This window comes from Lactuca sativa, chromosome 8, assembly GCF_002870075.4.
Source record: "Lactuca sativa cultivar Salinas chromosome 8, Lsat_Salinas_v11, whole genome shotgun sequence".
In the NCBI taxonomy this organism is placed as follows: Eukaryota; Viridiplantae; Streptophyta; class Magnoliopsida; order Asterales; family Asteraceae; genus Lactuca; species Lactuca sativa.
This window is the reverse complement of record NC_056630.2, coordinates 32,199,719-32,221,250: the sequence shown is the minus strand read 5'-3', so window position 1 is coordinate 32,221,250 and position 21,532 is coordinate 32,199,719. Positions and strand designations below refer to the sequence as shown.

Here is a 21,532-nt window from a genome sequence, read left to right as displayed (position 1 = left end):
ACCTTCTTGATTCTTCTTATTCGTTCTGCTATTCATTGAAACTCTTTCAATCAACTCAGAATTACACTTAATGTGACAACCCCAAACCTAATTCCGTTACAAATCCCATTTTCACTAACGGAACATGTGACTATACGTTATTTTATGTAACATTTGGAATCATCAATATCCGAATATCTAAATTTATGCATGGCTTAATATTATCATAAGAAATATAACTCGTTTGTGTTAACCCCGTTTAACCTAATAGAGTTGTTTTACCTTTTCAACCACTTCACCCGGGTAAAAAGTTTTAACCCAGTTAACTTTAAACATCGAGTAGCCGTGTATCGGGTACGATACCCGAGACATATTCAATGGGTGTGCACAACATTTGAACACTCATTTACTACACACCCACACACTCTCTCTCTACTTTCTCTCTCTAGACTCGAAATCGGCCCCGATTCCGCTAATTTCCGACCTCCAAACGTAAGTACTCATCCTCTATCTTAATCTAGTCATGCTTCATTGAATTTAGGGGCCAAAAATCATAAAAATCAAGGACCATAAAGGAGTTTACGGCCTAAGAAGCTCCTTAGGCCGTAAACCCCCAAATTCATGCCCAAGGCCATGTTTTTCCTTCCTTTAAGCTAGTACACTAATTAAGGCTTATAGCTAGAAGGGTTTGGACACTAAAACACAAGATTTTGATGCTTAAAAAGGAGTTTACGGCCCAAGATTGTGCTTAGGCCGTAAACACCTCAAACACCCCACAAATCCATGTTTAAGGTTCCAAAAACTCTTCTAGGGTGTTTAGTAATTTAGACTTGACAACAGGGAGGGATTAAAGGCGTTAAACATCATCATTTGAACATAAAAAGTGGAGTTTACGGCCAAGGCTAAGCTTGGGCCGTAAACACCCAAACTTTTGTGTCAAACAAGCCCCTAAACTACCCTAAGGCATGAAAGGAATTTATCTAAGGCCTATGGAAGTGTGTTGTACCATTAAACACTTCATTTTAACACCAAATGAAGAGTTTACGGCCAAGGATGTTCTTGGGCCGTAAACTCCCCATAAATATGTGCCAAATTGTTCCAAACTCACTATAGGGCCTTCTAGGATTTTTCTAAGCCATTTGGGACCATGTTGTACAAGTAAAACCATCATCTTAAAGGACTTATAGGAGTTTACGGCCCAAGAACAAGTCTTGGCCGTAAACTCCCCAAAAATATCATAAAATATGATGTTTAATCCTTCCCTCTTGGTCCAAAACACACACCACTAAATCAAGGAAGTGAGATAAGGCCTTAAACACGCATTTTGGAGTGTCACAAGAGTTTACGGCCAAGCCTAGGGGGCTTACGGCCGTAAACTCCCAATGGATGGCTTTTAGGCCATAAACTCTAAGGAAGTGAACCCAAGGACCCTCCCGTAAATCATCCATGGCCTTGTACCACTCCTGGGGACCCTTTCTAGGCCTTAAAACCCCGAAAACGACACTAGAATGTCCAAATTCTATAATGTAAAGCATAAGATGATTAACTTCTTGCAAAATACATATTTCATATGACACTAGGGTCCTAAAAGGTGCTCAAGTGGTTATTTGGTACCAAACGCTCAATCGACACTATTACCCGATTTACCCGATTCACCCGATTTCCGCGATTTCAGGTGAGTTCATACCCCTTAATGAACCTTTCAAATGTTTTATATGTTTTAGGGGGGAGATACAAGTTGCTTACAATGATTTATGTAAAGTTTTACAGAACAAATTCCGCAATACGAGGATTAATCACATGTGATTTACTACCCTTAGTTCAAATCACATGTGATTTGTCCCTATGCTTTAAAAATGAGTTTTACCCTTTTCAAATTATTTTTAAGCAGTGATTTAAAAATTTAAATGTTCTTTTGGGAAAATACTTTTACTTAATCAATTTACTTATAAAATGTAACCACTCTGATATATTTATATAAGTAAGACTTGGAGGACTTAGGACCGATATCTCACCTTATTTCCTAATCTTGTTTGATTGTGGGCTTAGGGTAGTAGTTATCCATCCGACTGTCGTTGATTTCTTAGTTATATATCTGTATATCAGTATGGGGTACAAATGTTACTGCTTTCACTTAACAATAAAGTCACTAACGTGCTAAGAACCATCCCCACTAAGATAACCATAATAGGTATGGTTACGATTGCTACAGTTGCTACTCGCTAAAGTCATTACTATCTACACTATAATACCCACTATTACTAGACGATACACTAATAAGAGAATACACTATGATCAACACTAAAAGAGTACTACACTATAACAATAGAGAAAACACTAAACAAACAATAATATACCAACCCACTACGAGATACTCTATTCGCTATCCACTACGCCCGGAGTTTTCCAGCAGGGAGACGACTCTACATGTATAGATCTATACGGGGCAGACGCTATTACATCCCGACTGTTAACTCAGTCCGCGCCGTACAGGCCCAGGGATGCCACTACTTCACTTCACTATGCATGATCAGGAAGGTCATGGGATCCTCTATTATCCTCACTACTAGTAATATACAAGGAATACACTACAACTACTCTAAAATACTACACTAAAGGCTAAACTACATATCGAAGTAAGCAAGTATCTATCACTAAAGGGAGCTCGCACCTCTATCATTGATCACGGGCTTAACTTATCCTATCACGTTTGTTATTTGGAGATTTGCCAATGTATTTTTACAATATACTGTTTTCAAAGAAACAAAGAATGCATACTTTTCACAGATTGTCACTTACAATGTATTTTCTGGAAAATATGGGATTTTCTAAGTTTCTACTACTTATGAACGTAAATGATACATTTTTAACACTAATGCTTTGTATACTAAAACTCACACTAAACTCTTATGAACTCACCAGCTTTATGCTGATAATTGTTTTCAAAATAACTTGTATCTTCAGGTCAAAGATAGACAGGTACAGACGCGGCATTTTTGGAGAAGGTGGAGCACACAAGACCCATCTCTTATTTTTGAATTACTTTTGAGTGATTGTTAAACATTACAAAACACACTTGTAATTAAAATGCTATGTAAATGCAATGGTTGTATGTTTCTTGTTTTTACTATTATGCAATTGTGATGATACTGTTCACTACGTCATCCACCCGAAACGTATTCCGCCGTTATCGGTTTTGGGGTGTGACACTTAATCTTATAAGTATAATCATATTTACTAAACTTTAGTAAATCATGACGAATATCTTTGTCACTCTTGTGGTGGACTTGATCAACACACAACCTAGTGTGCTCGATCTCCTAGTCCTTCACTTGACATTTTGTCAAAGAATTAGTCTAATTTCCAAAATATGGAGTCTCCCATTCATCACGCAACCAAGTTGTATGATTCCAAGTTTCTGTCTAATTGAAACTTGGGCGATGAGAAACTCTCCCTATTTGGTAAATTCTCGACATTTCCACAAATAACCTAATTAAGAATCAAATCCATCGTTGCTAATAATATAAACCTTCAAACATCAATTTCTCATACACGCCATTGCAAGGATAAATAAATAAGATAAAAGAAAATTTTATTTTATTGCGGAAAAATTTGTCCTTACAATGCAATTCAATTGAAAACTATGTTAATACATATTTCTTAGCAATCCATTCTAACTCCAGGTAGTAGCTCAAGAATCTAATCTTCAAGGAATGCGATCGAAATCCATTTCTTCATGATTAGATTCAGCTCACGTCTTCCCTTAAGCTTCCTATCTTTTATTCGATCCTATAAAACATCAAAATGTAATATTATTACATCATGTATTAAGAATCTAGAATAGGAACTTAAAAGAGTTTGTTAATGGATTTTACCTGAAGTAGAGTCATGCGTCTTGACTCTCCCATCTCTTAGATCTCTCAGGTAGTTAGGGCAGCTTCATCTCCAATGCCCCTTCTCTTGGCAATAAAAGCAAATGGACTCCTTTGGCACATCACATCGGACAATCATAGACTTAGTTCTTTCTAGAATTCCGATGTTTCCAGTGTCCATTGCAGTTTGGGAGTTTGACTCACCAGACAAATTTGCTTGACCAGCACGCCAAATCATTGCTGATTTAGCAGCTATAAGCAAATAGGTGAGATCCATGAGGGTCACATCGTGATCCATTATATAGTACTCTCTAACAAACTCACTATATGATTCAAGAAGTGACTGAAGAACCCAATCAACAGCCAACTCACATGAAATCTCAACACCCAATATCCTTAACCTATCAATGTGTAACTTCATCTCTAAGACGTGTGCACACACAGGTTTCCCATCTTCGTGTTTACTTGTCAAAAGGGCTTGAGTGAGCTTGAAATTTTCAATCCTATGAACTTGTGGGTTAAGGAGAACAACTGGAGGAGGTGGAGGAAGTGAAGCATGATCTCGTGGAACATCATCTTCATTTGGAAATCTTGTTCCATGGGATTTGGGAAGACCATGATTGTCATAACTAGACATCTACAAAACGGGAGAAAATTCAAGTTAAGTTGATTAGAATCCTTGATGTGACACCCAAATGAAACATCGAGGCTAGGATCCAACACAATACTCCACAACCTATAAGAGGGATGTCGTAATCTAGTTGCAGAATATTTGAAGGTAGGTAAATGACGATTTACCAATTTCCACCATGAAAACAAAAAAGAAATTTAAGTTTCAAATGTATTGAAAACTCCTAGATCTTTTGAGATTCATTGAACTTTTCAATTGCATGTTTAAATCTCGATATGCCCCTCGATTTGTGACTGGGATGCCGAGGATCACAAAACAGGGTGTGAATAACCATGCAAATGTACATGGTGGCCCCAATGTTACAGTCGCCTATTCGATGTGCCGGTTAACCACACACTCTCCACCAAACTATGACAAACCTCGAGTCACCCTTTGCCACCTTTGCTTAGAACTCAATTAGTGTGCCGGTTAACCACACATGCTCCACTAACGTCTTAGCAAGGGTACAAAGTGTAATTTTATGGAATTACATCAATTCACTTTTTCCTAAAGTAACTAAGATTGGGAATTTTTGTAAAAAAATTTAGTTACTTTATACTTCATTATACTTTTAATGGAAAGGGTTTGCCCTATCCTACCCGTTCGGCTAACGACCCTCCACCAATCAAGGAAGCAGTGGGTGAGAGTGGACACCCATTAAACGACCATTTTATATGCCATAACCTTATACCCCCTTATAGACCGGCTTCGTGAATGAGACCTACTAACGGTAAGACTAGCAGTTTAAGTTATACATATATAATATTAGACTTTTAATGTTATATATAGTATAAGGGTGTATTTTACGCTTTTAAAATACCAGGTGGTTTAATTTAATAAATTACACTTTTAATTTGATTAAATATAAACCATATGATTATGGATTTATTAACTCTCTTTTAATTATACTTTTAATTAACTTAACAAAACCATAAGAGTGTAATTTGAACTTTTCAAAAAATACTAGGGTTTTTTAATCATAATTAACTTTTTCTAAAATTAAAACCTTTTAATTTTAAACTCTTAAATGTTAAATATTGATTTAATAATTATCCAAAATTAACCAATTAATTTAAAATTATTAAATCTTGTAGGATTATCTATTAAATTAGATAATTAATTTAATCTAATCTCATATCCCCTAAGATTTGAAAATTTATGGAATGGGATAATCCATAAGACCATTAATTATCTATTTAAGGAATCAAGGATAATTACAAGATATGACATTATCCAAATCCCAAAAAAAAATTGGGAATCCTATGTAGGGGACATATGATTTTTGAAAAACCCTAGGGTTACAAACCCAAATTTCGAAAATATGGAGACAAAGGAATGGGTTTAAAAACCCTATCAAAAAAATCGCCAACTAGGGTTTTGCAACCCTAATTGCGAAAATTACCAAGCCCTAGGGTTTACTAGCTATAAACCCTAATTTGTCAAGTTCATACATTTGAATAATGCTAACTGAAAACAAAAACCAATGGCTCTGATACCACTGATGGTTTTTATACAAACAATCCTATGTGTGCATGCAACCCTAGAGTTGGATCTATGTTATCACTATTAGTTATACAACTTTATGAACACAAAAAGAAACCTGGCATGCTAGTACTATTTTCGAAATCCACATAGAAGAATATAATACATACCTTTTGTTGTTATATAGTAATAACAACTAGTTCCTTGAATCTCCTTAGCTTTGAAAGCAAGTACCACAAGCGTAGTACCTCTAATGGTTCACAAACACCAAGAGCAAGAGGATGACTTAGGAAAAGAGGAGAAGCACCCAAAAACGTCTAGAAACCCTAAGGAGACTCTTGGCCACGTTTTTAGTGCTCTAGGGGTCCTTAAATAGTAAGGCTATTAGGGTTATCAAACAAGGAAACCCTAATTTGACTGCTTAGGCCCCAAGCAGCCCATGGACTCTCTTCTTAGAGGCCTTGGACGATTTCTAATGAGTTTTTCCATAAAATTCATCCACCTCTCTAATATGGAGTCCATTAGCCCAATATTCAACTATCACAATTGAAAATTCTAGTCCCCTTTATTTAATTAATGTCTTTTAGCCACAAAATTAATTCTTATTAATTATCAACTATTATTAATTAAACAATATGATTTCTCTTTTAATATATTATTCATATAATATATTAATAAATCATAATTAATCCTCTTTCTCCATAAATCATCCTATCTAGTTGCTTTGGTGAAGGTAACCCAAAAGGACAATACATAATCGGGTCAAGTACATACCAAAATCGTTATGGACTTAGACACTAATCTAGGAATGGCAATGGGGTGGGTTCGGGGCGGGGCATGGTGTCCCAAACCCGAACCCGATTTTTACATATGTACCCGAACCCGACCCGATACCCGACGGGTTTCTTATCGGGGCGCCCCGTCGGGGATGAAACTTTCCCCGAACCCGAACCTAAACCTGAAACCCGATAATTACCCGATAACCCAACCCTATAACCCGAAATATGGCAGAAAAAAAAAGAAGGAAAAACTACAAATACATAATGATAAATTAAGATGTTGCATAGGCTTAAAATACCAAATAAGTTCTTAAATCATTTAACCAAATAGAAATTACTAATAGTCTAATATTGCAACATCAACCAACCAACCAAAACATCCAAGTACACAACATGAAAAACTAATTCATCACAATAATACATTACCAATTAACATTAAAACAAAGTTACAAACTCAAAATCAAACAAAATCATCCAAACTTGTTGTCCCGCTTTCTTTAGTGTTTTCCTACAAAATATTAAACAAACTCAAAATCAAACAAAATCATGGAAACGATATAAAATTAATATTTTTAGAAGTGTCGTTTTACCTCTTCCACATCATAATCAAATTCAACAGAACGACAATATGCCTCGGTCTCTTCAGAACAAGTTACTGCATAAAATCAATATTATTAATATGCAAAAAAAAATTCACAATTTCATATAATTAATATAAAATAGTATACTACCTCGAATTTCATTCAACAACCAACTTTGAGCACACATTAAAGCCTCCAACGACTTTGGATGAAGTCGACTACGATGAGGACTTACTAATCTTCCACTAGTGCTGAAAGCTGATTCCGAGGCAACAGTGGAAACAGGAATAGCTAATATATCTTTAGCTATCCTTTGTAGTGTCGGGTACTTAATCCTATTTGTTTTCCACCATGCCAACAAATCAAGTTCCATATCTTTAGGCAACAATTTCTCCTTCAAGTAGTTATCCAACTCACTCATACCTCCTGATTCATCATCATCTCTAGTAATAAAAGCAATATCCGATAAGAGCTTTTTGAATCCAACACGATGACCGGAAGAGATACTAGAACCAAATGAAGATGAACCAGGAACTGAACCACCATAAAAACCTAATGTTTATTATAAAAATGTTAATAATTTAAGATATGATCTATTTATTATACAAACAATAAGAAGAATATAATACCTTCACTCTTCCTTTTTTTTAGATGCATTACTTGACACGTACTCTTGAAACAAAGTTTGGACAAACGCCTCCAAATTTTAAAATTCAATCTTTGCCTTTTCTTCTCCATAAAGCACAGGAAAAAGTAACTCCACAAACTTTAATTTGTATCATGGATCTAAAACCGCTGCCATTCCCATTACCCCATGAATTACAGACCAATACTTATTGAACTTAGAAACCATTTGGTCAGCCATCATCTTAATCTCCTCAATAGGAGATTTCGTCCACTCACGCAAAGAATACCCAATCTAACATATCAAAGGAAAGAAAACATTAGCTATAGGATACTTTGAACCAGAGAACATAACAGTCACCTCATAAAAAAGTTGTAATCTTTCACAAATCTCACTAGCCAACTCCCAATCCTTTCTGTAGGAAAACATGTATACTTCGAGTCTCTTGTCTTTACCCGATCGAAAACCTCTTTGTAGCTTATAGCAACACTCAACATCAAGAATGTAGAGTTCCACCGTGTCTTGTAGTTAAGTATCAACTTCTTTGAGTATGGTATTCCCAACTGTTCTGCTGCTGTCACAAAATTTTGCTCCCTCTTTGGTGATGCAGACCAAAATGCAACACTCTCTCTGATTCTCTCAATCTCAAATTTAATGAGAGATAAGCCATCTTGGACAATAAGATTGAGAATATGTGCGCAGCAACGCATATGAAACAAATCACCATTCATCATTAGTGATTTTAGAGGAAGTTTCTCTAATAATATCCTGATAATTGCATCATTTGTGGTGCAATTATCCACAGTAAGAGTTGACACTTTCCTATCAAGATTCAATCACACAAAGTAGCATAAAGTATGTCGGCAAGAACATCAGATGTATGCGGACAAGGCACGTAAATAAACCTGTTTAAGAATATATAAATATATATGTTAATATTAACATATAAATAATAAGTACGTATAAATTGTAGTTAAATAAGTATAATATACCTCATAATTCTGCTTTGCAAGTTCCAGTTTTGATCTACAAAATGTGCTGTCATTGCCATAAATCCTTTTTTTTGATGATTAGATGTCCACATATTAGTAGTAACTGCAATTCTGCTTTTGGTCTTTGCTAACAAACTCATAGTTTTATCCCTTTCGTAATCATAAATTCTTTTGATGTCGTCCTTGATGGTGTTTCGACAAGGAACCTTAAACAAAGGTTGAAGACCTCCCACAAACTTCCTAAATCCATGATGCTCTACAATTGAAAGCGGATACTCATGCACAATAATCATTTCAGCCAAATCCTTCCTAGAAGTATCAGCATTAAATGTATAATTTGAAACATGCGTTGTAGTACCATCTAATTTCTTTTTTTCTTGCACCAAGATAGATTGACGAATATCTGGATAAGGTTTGTGTAAACAACGCTGATAATGTGCAAGTAAATGTTTTGTGCCATTCTTGCTATCTGCACCTAACACTTTAGAGCAATGTTTACATCTTGCTTTAACTTCATCATTCAATTTAAATTTTATAAAATGTTGCCATGCCGGTGAACGTGTTCCCTTTTCGAACCAACAACTTCATCTCCATCTTCATCAAAAACTGTATCATTAATATTTGTTCCATCTTGTTGATCCACAGAATCAGTATTTTGTTGATTAGAACCCGAACCTCCCACATCTTGACTACTTGCAGTTGGAGCATGATTTTGACTAGTTGAATTCATATTTCCTGAAAAATATTAGTTTACCTATCAGGACATTATTCTTAACCACACAAATGAAAAAGATACAGCCATACAGGGTCACAGTGAGCGATTGAAGAGAAATTACTTTACAGATTCTAAAGGTTCAAAAATCAAAACGTTATTCAGATTTCTAAATAAGAAATTGATTTTAAGAAATTGATACAGGGAAAGAAAGATACAGATTACAGTAGGACTGTAGGATGCGTAAAATTATACTACACCGAAAGTGTGTTTTATTAGGAATCCACAACATTCCCTTGGCATAAGGAACTTTATTTAAACTCCTTAGAAGATAACGATACCCTTTAGGTATAACTTTAGCAATATCATCCAAGATTTGATAAAATTTAACAGGATTAGTTTTTTTTTTTTTTTAATTATTTTGATCAGGCGTCGACATTCAAGAATGGGTTTCCAAGGTACACAAAAAAGATTCTTCAAGATGAAAGGGTCAAAGTGAAACTGCAAAACTAAAAGTTGATGCATAAACTGTTCCCATCTCATCTCATCTCAACACCAATCTTTTCAATGGCCAGCCCAGATTCACATTTACAAGTTATTCAGATTTCTAAATAAGAAATTGATTTTAAGAAATTGATACAGGGAAAGAAAGATACAGATTACAGTAGGACTGTAGGACACATATTCTAATTGATTTCAAGAATCCAAATTACCACAGGGAATGAAAAAGATACAGGGTCACAGTGAGCAATTGAAGAGAAAGATACAAGTAGTGATCGATTACATATGCTCAATTTCAAGAAAAATGAAGAGAATTAAAGAAAGATGCGACCGAATGATCGATTACCTGTGATTGTTTCTTGTGCGTGAGCGTCACTGTGTGGCGTCGATCGAAGAAAAAGTCGTTCGATTTGTGGGTTGCGTATCGTCTGTCGTTGCCTGAATGCCCGTTGGTCTCACTATCGTCTATCGCAGGCTCGTAGCTTGCGATTTGATTTCAGTCGATTTGGAATGTCGGCTCTCAGTCTCGGCTGTAACCTAGAAGAGTAGATTAGTAGAAGACGAAGAGAAGAGTGAGAAGTGTGATTTGTGAACGAGTTTTGTTAGGGCTGAAGTGTAATATTAATATATATATATATATATATATATATATATATATATATTCGGGGCGGGGCGGGTCGGGGCAGACACAACCCACTCCCTGACTCGAACCCAGAAAAATACCCGATAAGAACCCGAAACCCGGCCCGATACCCGATAGTACTGACCCGACCCGACCCGAAAAATTCGGGAATCGGGTTTCCCCGTCGGGTTCGGTTTTTTTTGCCATCCCTACACTAATCCAACAGCTTGTGGGGAACACTTAAGACCTAACCGAACTTTGAGAAAGGTTCTAGAGTGTGGACTATTTTGGCTAACCATATCATGTGATTGTTATTTGTTTTGTAAAAGTTGTGAACGGTGCCAAAGGACGGGGAACATTTCAGATAAGAACAAATGCCACAAAATCTAATCCTTTTTTGTGAAGTTTTTGATGTATGGGGAATTGATTTTATGGGCCCATTTTCCGTCTCATTTGGCAACGTTTATATTTTGCTCGCGGTTGACTATGTCTCAAAATGGGTTGAGGCCAAAGCCATAGGATCGGATGATACCAAAACGATTATCATGTTTTTAAAATCTAATATCTTTGTTAGATTTGGTGTGCCTAAGGCTTTGATTAGTGATCGAGGGACACATTTTTGTAACAAAATGATGGAGGTTTTATTAAGGAAGTATAACGTGACCTACCGTGTCTCTACCGCATACCACCCTCAAATGAATGGTCAAGTGGAGGTTTCAAATCGAGAAGTGAAGTCTATCCTTGAGAAGACGGTCAACCCAACAAGAAAGGATAGGAGTTTTAGGCTTGATGATGCCTTGTGGGCCTACCAGACCGCTTACAATACCCTGATAGGCATGTCTCCATTTAGGTTGGTCCTTGGAAAACCATGTCATCTTCCCGTAGAATTGGAGCACCATGCATTTTGGGCAGTCAAGCAATGCAACTTCAACATTGATGAAGCGAGATGACATAGGAAACTTCAACTTCAACAGTTAGAGGAATTGAGAAATGACTCTTATGAGAATACAAGAATATACAAGGAGAAAACCAAGGCGTTCCATGACAATTCCATCACCCAAAAACATTTTAAGCCGGGATACAAAGTCTTACTTTTTCATTCCTGTTTGAAGTTATTTCCCGGAAAATTGAGGTCAAGATGGATAGGTCCATTTGTTGTGCTAAACGTCTTTGAGCACGGAGCGGTTGAGATCTAAAGTGAAGAAACAGGGCAAATCTTCAAAGTCAATGAGCATCATTTGAAACCTTTTTATGAAGGTTTTAATTCAAATGTATTAGATGTCATCCAATTGGATGCCCCGGTATACTGAAATCGAGAGGGAAGGATGTCTTGCCTGAGACGTTAAAGAAGAGCATTTTTGGAAAACCCTGTGTTTTCATCTTTTCTAATTCTGAATAAATTTTTAGCTAAATCCTTTTTGCATTTCACATTTATTCTTCCTTCTTGCAGTGAAAGAGTGTTGAATTTTAAGCCCCCGATGTTCGTTTTTTGCTCAAGCACGAAGATTTGAGATTTTTTACGGGTTCACAAATGGTCCGCGTATACTCTAAGTTTCGTCTACGTGACCCACAAATGGTCCAAGTGTACCTGTCCAGGAGGTCCGCGTCATGTTTGCAATTAAGAATCCATACATAAGTACTCACGCGGACAGTGTGTGGTCTAAGCCTCGACCGCGTGGGTCAAAAATGGATAGCGTATGGTCCACAAAATCGACCGTGTCATCTTTGCAAAAATGGACCCTTATAGAACTATTTACGCGAACCGCGTGTGGTCTAAGCCTAGACCGCGTGGGTCAAAAACGGAACACGTATGGTCCCCAAAATCGACCGCGTCATCCTTGCAAAAATGGACCCTTACAGAACTATTTACGTGGACCGTGTGTGGTCGAAGTCCTGTCCGCGTGGCCCATACACGGACCGCGTATGCTCGATGAAATTGGCCGCATGAAGTTTAGAATTAAGGACTATTTCAGTACACCTCACGCGGACCGCGTATACTTAAGAAAACGTCCGCGTGAGGTGTTGACTTCTATTGACCCGAGTGTTGACCATGTTTGACCACAAGTTTAACCCCTAAAATACACCAACCGACCCTTTCTTCCCCGTTATCCTTCTTCTTTTCCTTCTAACCTCCATTAAAACACCTCCCATCTTCAACCCAAAAACTCGATTTCCCGTCAAACTGTCAGCCGGAATTACGTGAAACCACTGCCATTCTTCACCATTTTGCCATTCTTGTTGTCTAACCCGCAGTCAAGCAATTGTTTCGTAACATCGGGTGGGAAAACCTTGATCTCATGGCACACACTTACCATCTTCATACTACTTGCTGACTGCGGGTTAGACAACGAGAGAAAAAATTTGCATTCCAACTAATGTGGGAGACAATGCACATCGATTTCACAATGGTAAATGACATCTTGGGCTTACCTTCCTCGAACACATTCGTGGCTTTCGACTCACTACCTCCCGAGTTCAACCACGGAATTTTTGGATGAAAATTATCGGTGGAATCTTTTCTTGTGTTGGGCGCGATAAAGCCACTTCCGTCATACACCTATGCCTTCGCATTGCCCATCGTATCTTAGTGTGCACTGTTTTTGCCTGCAAAGAAGTCGGTCAAGTCACAAAAATTGAGCTATTCTTCTTTTGGTGCATGGCACGACGTGAAAACCCACCGATCCCGTATTTTGCATCGTTCTTTTTTCTACAATTATGCACTCAGGAAAACCAAAGCAACCAATGATATTTGCATTAGAGGATTTGTCACCTTTTTAGCCCGCGACCTTGACATTGAACTCCCGGACGACTACACGCCCGTAGACAACAAAATTCTCTTGGATGAGCGTGTTATAACAAACATGCATCACGTCCATTGTAGGCGCATAGGCAGTTTTACATGGTATTGTCCTCAAGGGGTCGAATATCTTATTCTTCCCGACCCTAGAGTCTCCAATTTCACTTTTCATGATCACACTCAATGGAGACTCGAGAGGACCATCACTTAGACATCCAATGAGGACGTATTCCACGCTCAAGATGATAACAGGATACATATGGATGACGAGTCCGGCGATGAGCCCACCCATGGTCCACAACAAGCCCAACCACAAGTACCTCCTGGATGTTACCCGCTGCCCCCTAATTTTGCCGAATGGTTCGAGGCTCTTTGTGTCTCCAACCAAATCATGTCGCAACATATGCACCATATGTGGGGGTGACATCAATCGCAAAACCACTTTGAGAACGTACCACTTCCTCCTCCATATCCATACCCTCCACCCACTCACCCTTATCCGCCTCCACCTTACCCTTACCCTTACCCTCAATACCCATATCATGCTCCCGATCCCGCGGTTTAGGTACTTTCACCTCACCCCAAGCATTGAGGACAATGCTTATTTCTAAGCTTCGGGTGGGGTATTCCCTTCTCTTTTTTCTTACTCGTGCATTTTAGCTTAGGTTGCATAACATTTTAGCCTAAATTTTCATTCATTTTTTTAAAACTCCAAAAAGATTTTATTTTCTTCTTTTTCACTTTTTATTTTTGCTTGACATTTAGCTTAGGACATTAACATTCGTGCATTTTTGTTATCTCTTTATTCTCATCTCCGAACATCTTTACTTGAAAGACTCGACACACCTTAAATACAATTCTTTTAGACACTCACATAACAAATAAGAATCGCTCTTAGGGACTTTCAGTTGTTACATCTTCTCTTATATATATACGTGGGGAGAGAGTGCAAGTAGTTATGCATATGAATCGACTCATGGCAAGTGTGGCATAAGTAGGGGGACAACTTAGCCTCGTGTCGATTAGTTTCTCACTTGCATGTTCCTCACAAGCCACAATCAAACCCCAAAGAAAGGAATAAAAATTAGATTTTGCTATTTTGAGATCTTTAGTATGTAACTGCTCCATTTCACATCATATTTCATCACTTTATGATTTAGACACATTTTCCCATTGATTGATCTTGAATTAGCCTTAGTGTAGTTGTGCTCAACTTTTGCACTTAGTTCCTTTAGATTCACTCGTTTGGTCTCTTGTTTGGGTTAGATTTAGATTCCACTTATAGTTTGTATATAGTTATGTTTTGTATTTTTATTTTTAGGCTATATTTGTAAAACTCCCGTGAAAAACCAAAAAAGTGAGCCCCTAGAGAGAGAGAGAGAGAGAGAGAGAGAGAGAGAGAGAGAACTACCCATTTTTTCTAGTTTTGTTTTGTGTTTCGTAAATCAAAACTAAGTTGTTTTAACATGTTGTTCGAAAAATTTTGCACTAATTTTCGGGAAAAAAAAAACTTAGTAGAAGTCTAGTCTTTAGTATGTGTATGTGAAGTTTCATATGTGTTTAATTTGTTTGGAGAAGTCAAATTTTGATCTTTTGTGAAGTTTGAACGTTATTTTTGTTGATTCTAGTTTAAAAAAATGTATATAAAATTGTTTTGAAAAGTCGGATATTATCGCAATCATAACATGCGGATATAGTTAAATATTTTTAGTGTTTCCTTCATTGTGTTTTTTAGCAGCTTAAGTATCTGTTTTTGTAATTGTGTTTTTTGGGTTTTACTGTAAAAAATAAAATAAAATAATAATAAAATTAAAATTAAAATTAAAAAACAAATAAAAAGAAAAGGCCAGGCCATAGAGTTGCATCCGTTTGTTTTCTTTTGTTAGATGTTTAGATCTTTTTAGGTGTTAGTTAATGTAATTTGTTTCTAGTTTGATGTTTTTATAGTTCATATTTCATCTTTTGTTGGCAACTACTAGGGGTGAGCAAACCCGAACCAAGAAACCAAGAAACCGACAAAAACCGACGAAACCGAAACCGAATCAAAACCGACGGTGTGGGTTTTAAATTTGTAAAAACCGACTTTCCGGGTTCGGTTTCGGTTTTGCCCCCAAAAACCGACCCAAAAACCCGAGAAACCTGTAACAATTGGTAAAAATAGGAACGATCGTATGATGCTATCTTTTGATTATTAAGCAATATGAGTATTTTATTAAGAATGGTTGAAGGAATTTAACCTCTTTTATTTAAATAAGTTATTGTGAAATATAAAACAAGTAACTATTGATAAATTTCGTTATGATGTATGACATCGAACCATGACCGGTTTGTGAAATTAGCATATAACATCATTTAAATGCAACAAACTTAATTTTTGTATCAACATGTCTCTAGTTGATAAGTAAGTTAGGTTCTATGTAAATCGTTTGCTTAATAGATGTGAAGGATCTAAATTTGACAAATATACGAACCAAAGTGACAAAACGTGTTTAACGATATGGTTAACCGGTTAAATGTCACGAAATTATACATGCTCAATAAATTTTATATTTAAATAAATTAAAATATAAAATGAATTATTATAAGGTATAATTAAAATGTATTTAAGTGTTTTTGAATAAAAAGAATAAAACATAAACATTAAAGTTCAAATACACAAAAACTACATTGTTATTTTATACTAAGTATACATGTATGTATTTGTATATATGTATTATTATCTAGTGAATGACTAGTTATAAGTCATGAATTAAAATGATTTCATGTAAGTTTTATGATGTCTAAATCAATTAAGATAAGAGAATTGGTGGAGATAAGTGCCAACTTAACTAATAAGTGCTTAATCACTTAAGACATTTTACTAAGAATGCTTATTAATCCCTCTTCTAATTTTCGAGATTAAGACCTTCCCTCTCCTTAACTAGAACTCCTAACTAACTAAATAACTAGTAGTTAGTTAGTTAACTAACTCTATCTCTAAACAACCACCCAAGCAAGTGGCTAGACAAGATCACATCACTTAAACTCACATCCCATCACAAGCTAGTCTAGGTTTTGTCCCCTTATCCTCTTCCACCCTTTCCTCCTTCATAACCACGAAATTTCCTCTTCATTTTACCCTCATTTGACCAGCCAATACTCCAAGTAATTACTCTCAACCTTCATCTCATTTTCAAGCACAAGAACTTCCTTCCAAAGCCATCAAAACCATGAACTAAAGGGTTGCTGTCCCTTTTGTGTTTCAGCCACCATTTCACCCATCTACACCTTCCTTTTGCTTGATATTTTTACCACCAAATACCCCTGGAAGTTACTTGTTTTGATACTCAAAATTATTGATTCAAAACAGTGAGTAAACTACCCTTTTTCTTGCACTTTTGCTGTGAAATTTCGTGACAGCAACATAGCCAAAAGAGTGGCTATTTTGGAGCATCAAACCAACAACCAAAAGTTCACCTTCAACTTTCCATTCTTCAAGTATTCACATAAGGTGAGTTCATACCCCTACATTTTCATGTTTTATTCAAGTTTTAAGGGGGGGAATACAAGTTAGAACACTAAATATAACTCAAATTTAAATGACAGCTTTCTACAGAAAAGTTGAGTCCTGTTCACGGACTGTTTTGACCATCTTAAACTTAATATCTTTCAAAACTGTACAATATGCAAATAGTTCAAGTTTATACCTTTCTAACGACTACTCGCACGCGTTCATACGATTTTTCTACAATTTATGGCGATTTTTATAAAACTGCCTGTCATTTCAGAAGTGATTTCGGACCAGTCTGTGAAGATGTTCATTTTCACACTAGTTTGAGACCACTAAAAATCATAATAAAAATTAGGAGCAAAGTAGACTTATTTTATAAACTCTCAGAGGTGACGGATTCAGTTTTTGACTTACGATGATTTTTCTATGAGTTTTCTAAAAACAGGGACAGTAAAGGGTAAAACTGTCAAAAGTGGTTTATAGATTTATTAACACCTTCTAACATTTTTGAGTAATGTTTATACATTAAGGAAGTTAAAACACAATCATTTAAATATGTTTAATGACCATTTTTACAAAAGTAATAAGTACAAAAAGGTCTTTAGTATCAAACTTAAGGATTATTTCATGCAAAGTTTCTAATAAAAACGTAAGAATATGAACAACAATTACGAAACATGCCAAATCATCCTTTAAAACTTATACATATATATAACCATATACATATATATGTTTTGTTTACAAACTTGTCTTCTACATCAAAAATTTAACTTTACTCGTTTTTATCAAATGAATCACTTGTGATTTATTACTACTATGTGAAAACTCTTGTCATACTTCGCATGCACTAGATTTATACAAAGTATTTAGAAATTCCAAAGTATTCTTCGTTGCTAAACCGCTTTATACATTCTAAAAACTTATGATTTATGCTTTGTCAAACATTGTGAAAAAGGATAAACTTTGCATACAAAACTACTACTTTAATACAGACTTAGTTGAGAATCCATGAGACGTGTACATCTTCAAACACTGCCTTTTTGATAAAAGGTATCGCTACAAGTCCTGTCTATAACCAGAGTCTCCCGTTCGGAGAACGTGTCAAATGTGTATAGATCTATACGGGAAGTCATGATCCCGCGCCCTGACTGTTAGCTACAGTCCGTCTTTTGGGGTGACAGTTGTCATAACGCTACGACGCCTGAAGAACGTCGCTACAGGCATATTATGTTTAGTATGGTTATAAAACTCATCGGATATACAATTATTATGGTATTATGCTTTTATGAAAGAGTAGCTATTAAAACTATTCTTCATCTAACAAATGCGATCTTCGTATAGCTTTATTATATAAAACTATGCCACACCTTTCGAGCACGTCGGTTGCTTGCGATTTTCGGTCTTAGAGACTGCCAGTTATGTCAGGAAAATAAGGGTTTTTCCTGTATACAAACCAAACAACTAATAGGAAAATAAGGGATTTTCTCGGTACAATTAGTTGCAACTTATAACATGAACATTCATATGCATTTCATACTTTTATAAGAAAATAAGGGTTTTTCTTGGAAAACACAACAAATCATACCTCAACCATTAGGGAAAATATGAGATTTTCTGGATCTAATACATTCATTTTCAACACAACAAATCATAACTCCTTACATTTGAAACAGTGCGTTTTCTGGAAAACATACACGAACTTTCGAATGGCGTACATTTTCTCAAAACACTACTTATGAACTCACCAACTTAATTGTTGACACTTTTTCTTTGAAATAACTTGTATTCTCAGGGAACCGCTAAGCAGATTTGGAAATCAACTTTTGGGGATTAACGTGCTGACGTTAATTACTTCTTTTGAAGGATGTTTTGTATTTATCTTTTGAACAAGTAACGAATACGATTATGTAAACATTTTGGAAACTTTAATATATATGGTGGTGTGTACTTTCCTTTCTATGAACTGTTATGATACTGAATATGACGTCCTCCGCCCCCGAACGTTTCCGCCGTTCTGGTTTGGGGGTGTGACAGATTGGTATCAGAGCATCGTTTATAGTGAATTAAGTATATCAAAACCATTTTTGGTATACAACTATAAACTCAACTGGGCAAAAACACTCTGAGAAGAGTCATACTTTTGAAATTAAATTTATTTAGTTTTTGTAAAGTAAGCATGCATTCATTTCGTACTAATAACAGTTTCACATCGGACCATTTTAGAAGTATTATAAATAAGTTGTGCAGTGCAAGTACGCCTTGGGACATGTAATCGGAACTGGGAAGGATATAGCCTGATCAACTATATTTGTCCGAGAGCCGACTAACGTGTGCCGAGGAGTGTCTGCAGTGGACAACAAATTTAAAACTTACCAACAAACTATACAAAGAAAACTTTAACATCCAAATTTAAAATACTATAGCAGTATTTTGCGTTACAATAGAACCACACACTTAGATTCTTCATATGCTTCTTACCCCTATTCTCGCATAGGCATATCAGCTAGACTTCATCTCCACATAGACCCCTACTAACTTGCCACCGAAGCCAATAGATGGATCAAGAAGGATCCAGAAGAAGATTTCGAAGAGTACCAATAGATGAAATACGAGGAAGAAGATTTCCGAGAAGGGACCAGGTGGAGAAAGAAGTTCGGGAGATACCATCAATAAACCTTACCCTATCAAGAGGAGTGTGAGAACCTCCACCTCTCATTTCAGGAAGCAACCCGCAATTAACTACCTAGCCACACATATAGATTGGAGAGGACAACCGATGATCCATAACCGACATAAACTCACTACACCATACTTCGGGCCATAGCACACATAGACCGGCAAGCAGATCAAGAGAACATTACGGATCACCTACACTCCTTAGAAAAGGAGATAGTCGTTATAGGACAAAGAACCCTTACAGCTACAACCTAGACAGTCATCACAGAACTGAGAGTAGAGGAGACCACTCGCAAAATAGAATCATGCCGACACATGAAGGTAATCAGCATACTGGTGCAACACTAGTTCTATAAATAGACCCTACAACATTTCAAATTGCGGTAACAGCCGCTGTGACAGCAGTCATGGCACACCTTGGCGCTAACAACACAAACAAAAGCGGGAACAGCGCCGAAAGTTCCAATCGTAATAACAACCAGGGACACCTCGAGTATGTTCCTGCCACGACGCCCCAAATCAAGGACCTACCAAAAGACAACAAATAGTGAAAATCCATACCACCACCATCCCTACTACCTCAGTGCCGACAAGACCATATGTTGGAAACCTGCCAAAATGCACCAAGTGTAGCTTTCATCACAAAGGAAAGTGCAGGGAAATGCACTGCAAGAACTGTAATGAAAAGGGGCATACCACAAATTTATGTAGGGTGCCGGCTCAACAGACCGCCCAGAACACAAAAGCTGGGATGAGTCGGACTTGCTATAGATGTGGAGAAGTAGGACATTTCATAAAGGAGTTCCCGAAGACTAAAAACAAAGACGTCAGGAGCATCGAAAGTGTTTTAGCAACAGAGCGTGGGAAAGAAGTAATAGACCCCGCTGAGATTCCGGTACGTTCATTCCCGATAGCACATATGCATGGATATTATATAATAGCAACACGAAGAGGAGTATTGTGAGTCGTAGATTTAATCAATTTCTCAACCAAAAACCTCAAAAACTTAAACGAAATATTTATAGCAGAATTGGAATAATCAAAAGCACTAGAGGCGCGTACATAGGGTGCACTCTAACACTAAATCAACCAATTCGTTCAAATCATCCTAACACCGGTCACAATAAAATTTACAACATTTTCATTTTAACAACGTATTAGTTAGTTTCCTCACCATACCGATATCATATATTAAGAAAAGGCCATTTGCCTAAACCCATCGAGTAATAGAACCCTCGTTGTCTATGGCGACAAACCGGACACAAACCCCCGACTCACCTTTTACAACAAGACTCAGAAGTACCTACACAGGAGGTACCACACCGTCCTAGCCCGTGCTGTGGATAAGAAACAAGAAGAGAAAGACATCATGGATGTTGGAAAAGCCCGTAACCTTCTCGATATATTCCGAGAAGATCTCCTGGGAATATCATCCGTACGACAACCCGAGTTCAAAAATCAACCTAAGTGCAGTAGTTGCGGAAAAGGGTTGATGTAAATGCCATCTCACCCAAGTTAATCACCCCACTCAAGTAGAGACTATGGACCCATACTAGTGAATCTATGATTACTAAGTGTATATATTGGAGCCCTATATAATTAAGATTCTACGGACTTAGGGTTGGTAATTTCGCTTTAAATCCTTTTCCTTGTTTGGATGTGGGCTTAGAATAGAATCACCGATTCGACTGTCTTTTCATTCTTAATTATATATGACTTATAAACACAAAGAGATGATAGATGAATCAGTTATG

The 21,532-nt window shown here is 36.7% G+C and overlaps 2 protein-coding genes across 2 annotated transcripts; both read right to left on the bottom strand.

Moving 5' to 3' along the window:
* Positions 1-7,242: 7,242 nt before the first annotated feature.
* LOC122195741 (zinc finger BED domain-containing protein RICESLEEPER 2-like) lies at positions 7,243-8,020 on the bottom strand. Its single transcript, XM_052766347.1, has 4 exons — positions 7,993-8,020; positions 7,514-7,915; positions 7,373-7,437; positions 7,243-7,290 (listed from the first exon to the last, which is right to left on the bottom strand). The coding sequence occupies exons 1-4, from the start codon at positions 8,018-8,020 to the stop codon at positions 7,243-7,245; spliced, it is 543 nt and encodes a 180-aa protein (XP_052622307.1).
* A 121-nt stretch (positions 8,021-8,141) lies between these two features.
* Positions 8,142-9,710, bottom strand: LOC111906942 (zinc finger BED domain-containing protein RICESLEEPER 2-like). Its single transcript, XM_052766346.1, has 4 exons — positions 9,557-9,710; positions 8,981-9,491; positions 8,444-8,810; positions 8,142-8,282 (listed from the first exon to the last, which is right to left on the bottom strand). The coding sequence occupies exons 1-4, from the start codon at positions 9,708-9,710 to the stop codon at positions 8,142-8,144; spliced, it is 1,173 nt and encodes a 390-aa protein (XP_052622306.1).
* Between the last annotated feature and the right edge of the window lie 11,822 nt (positions 9,711-21,532).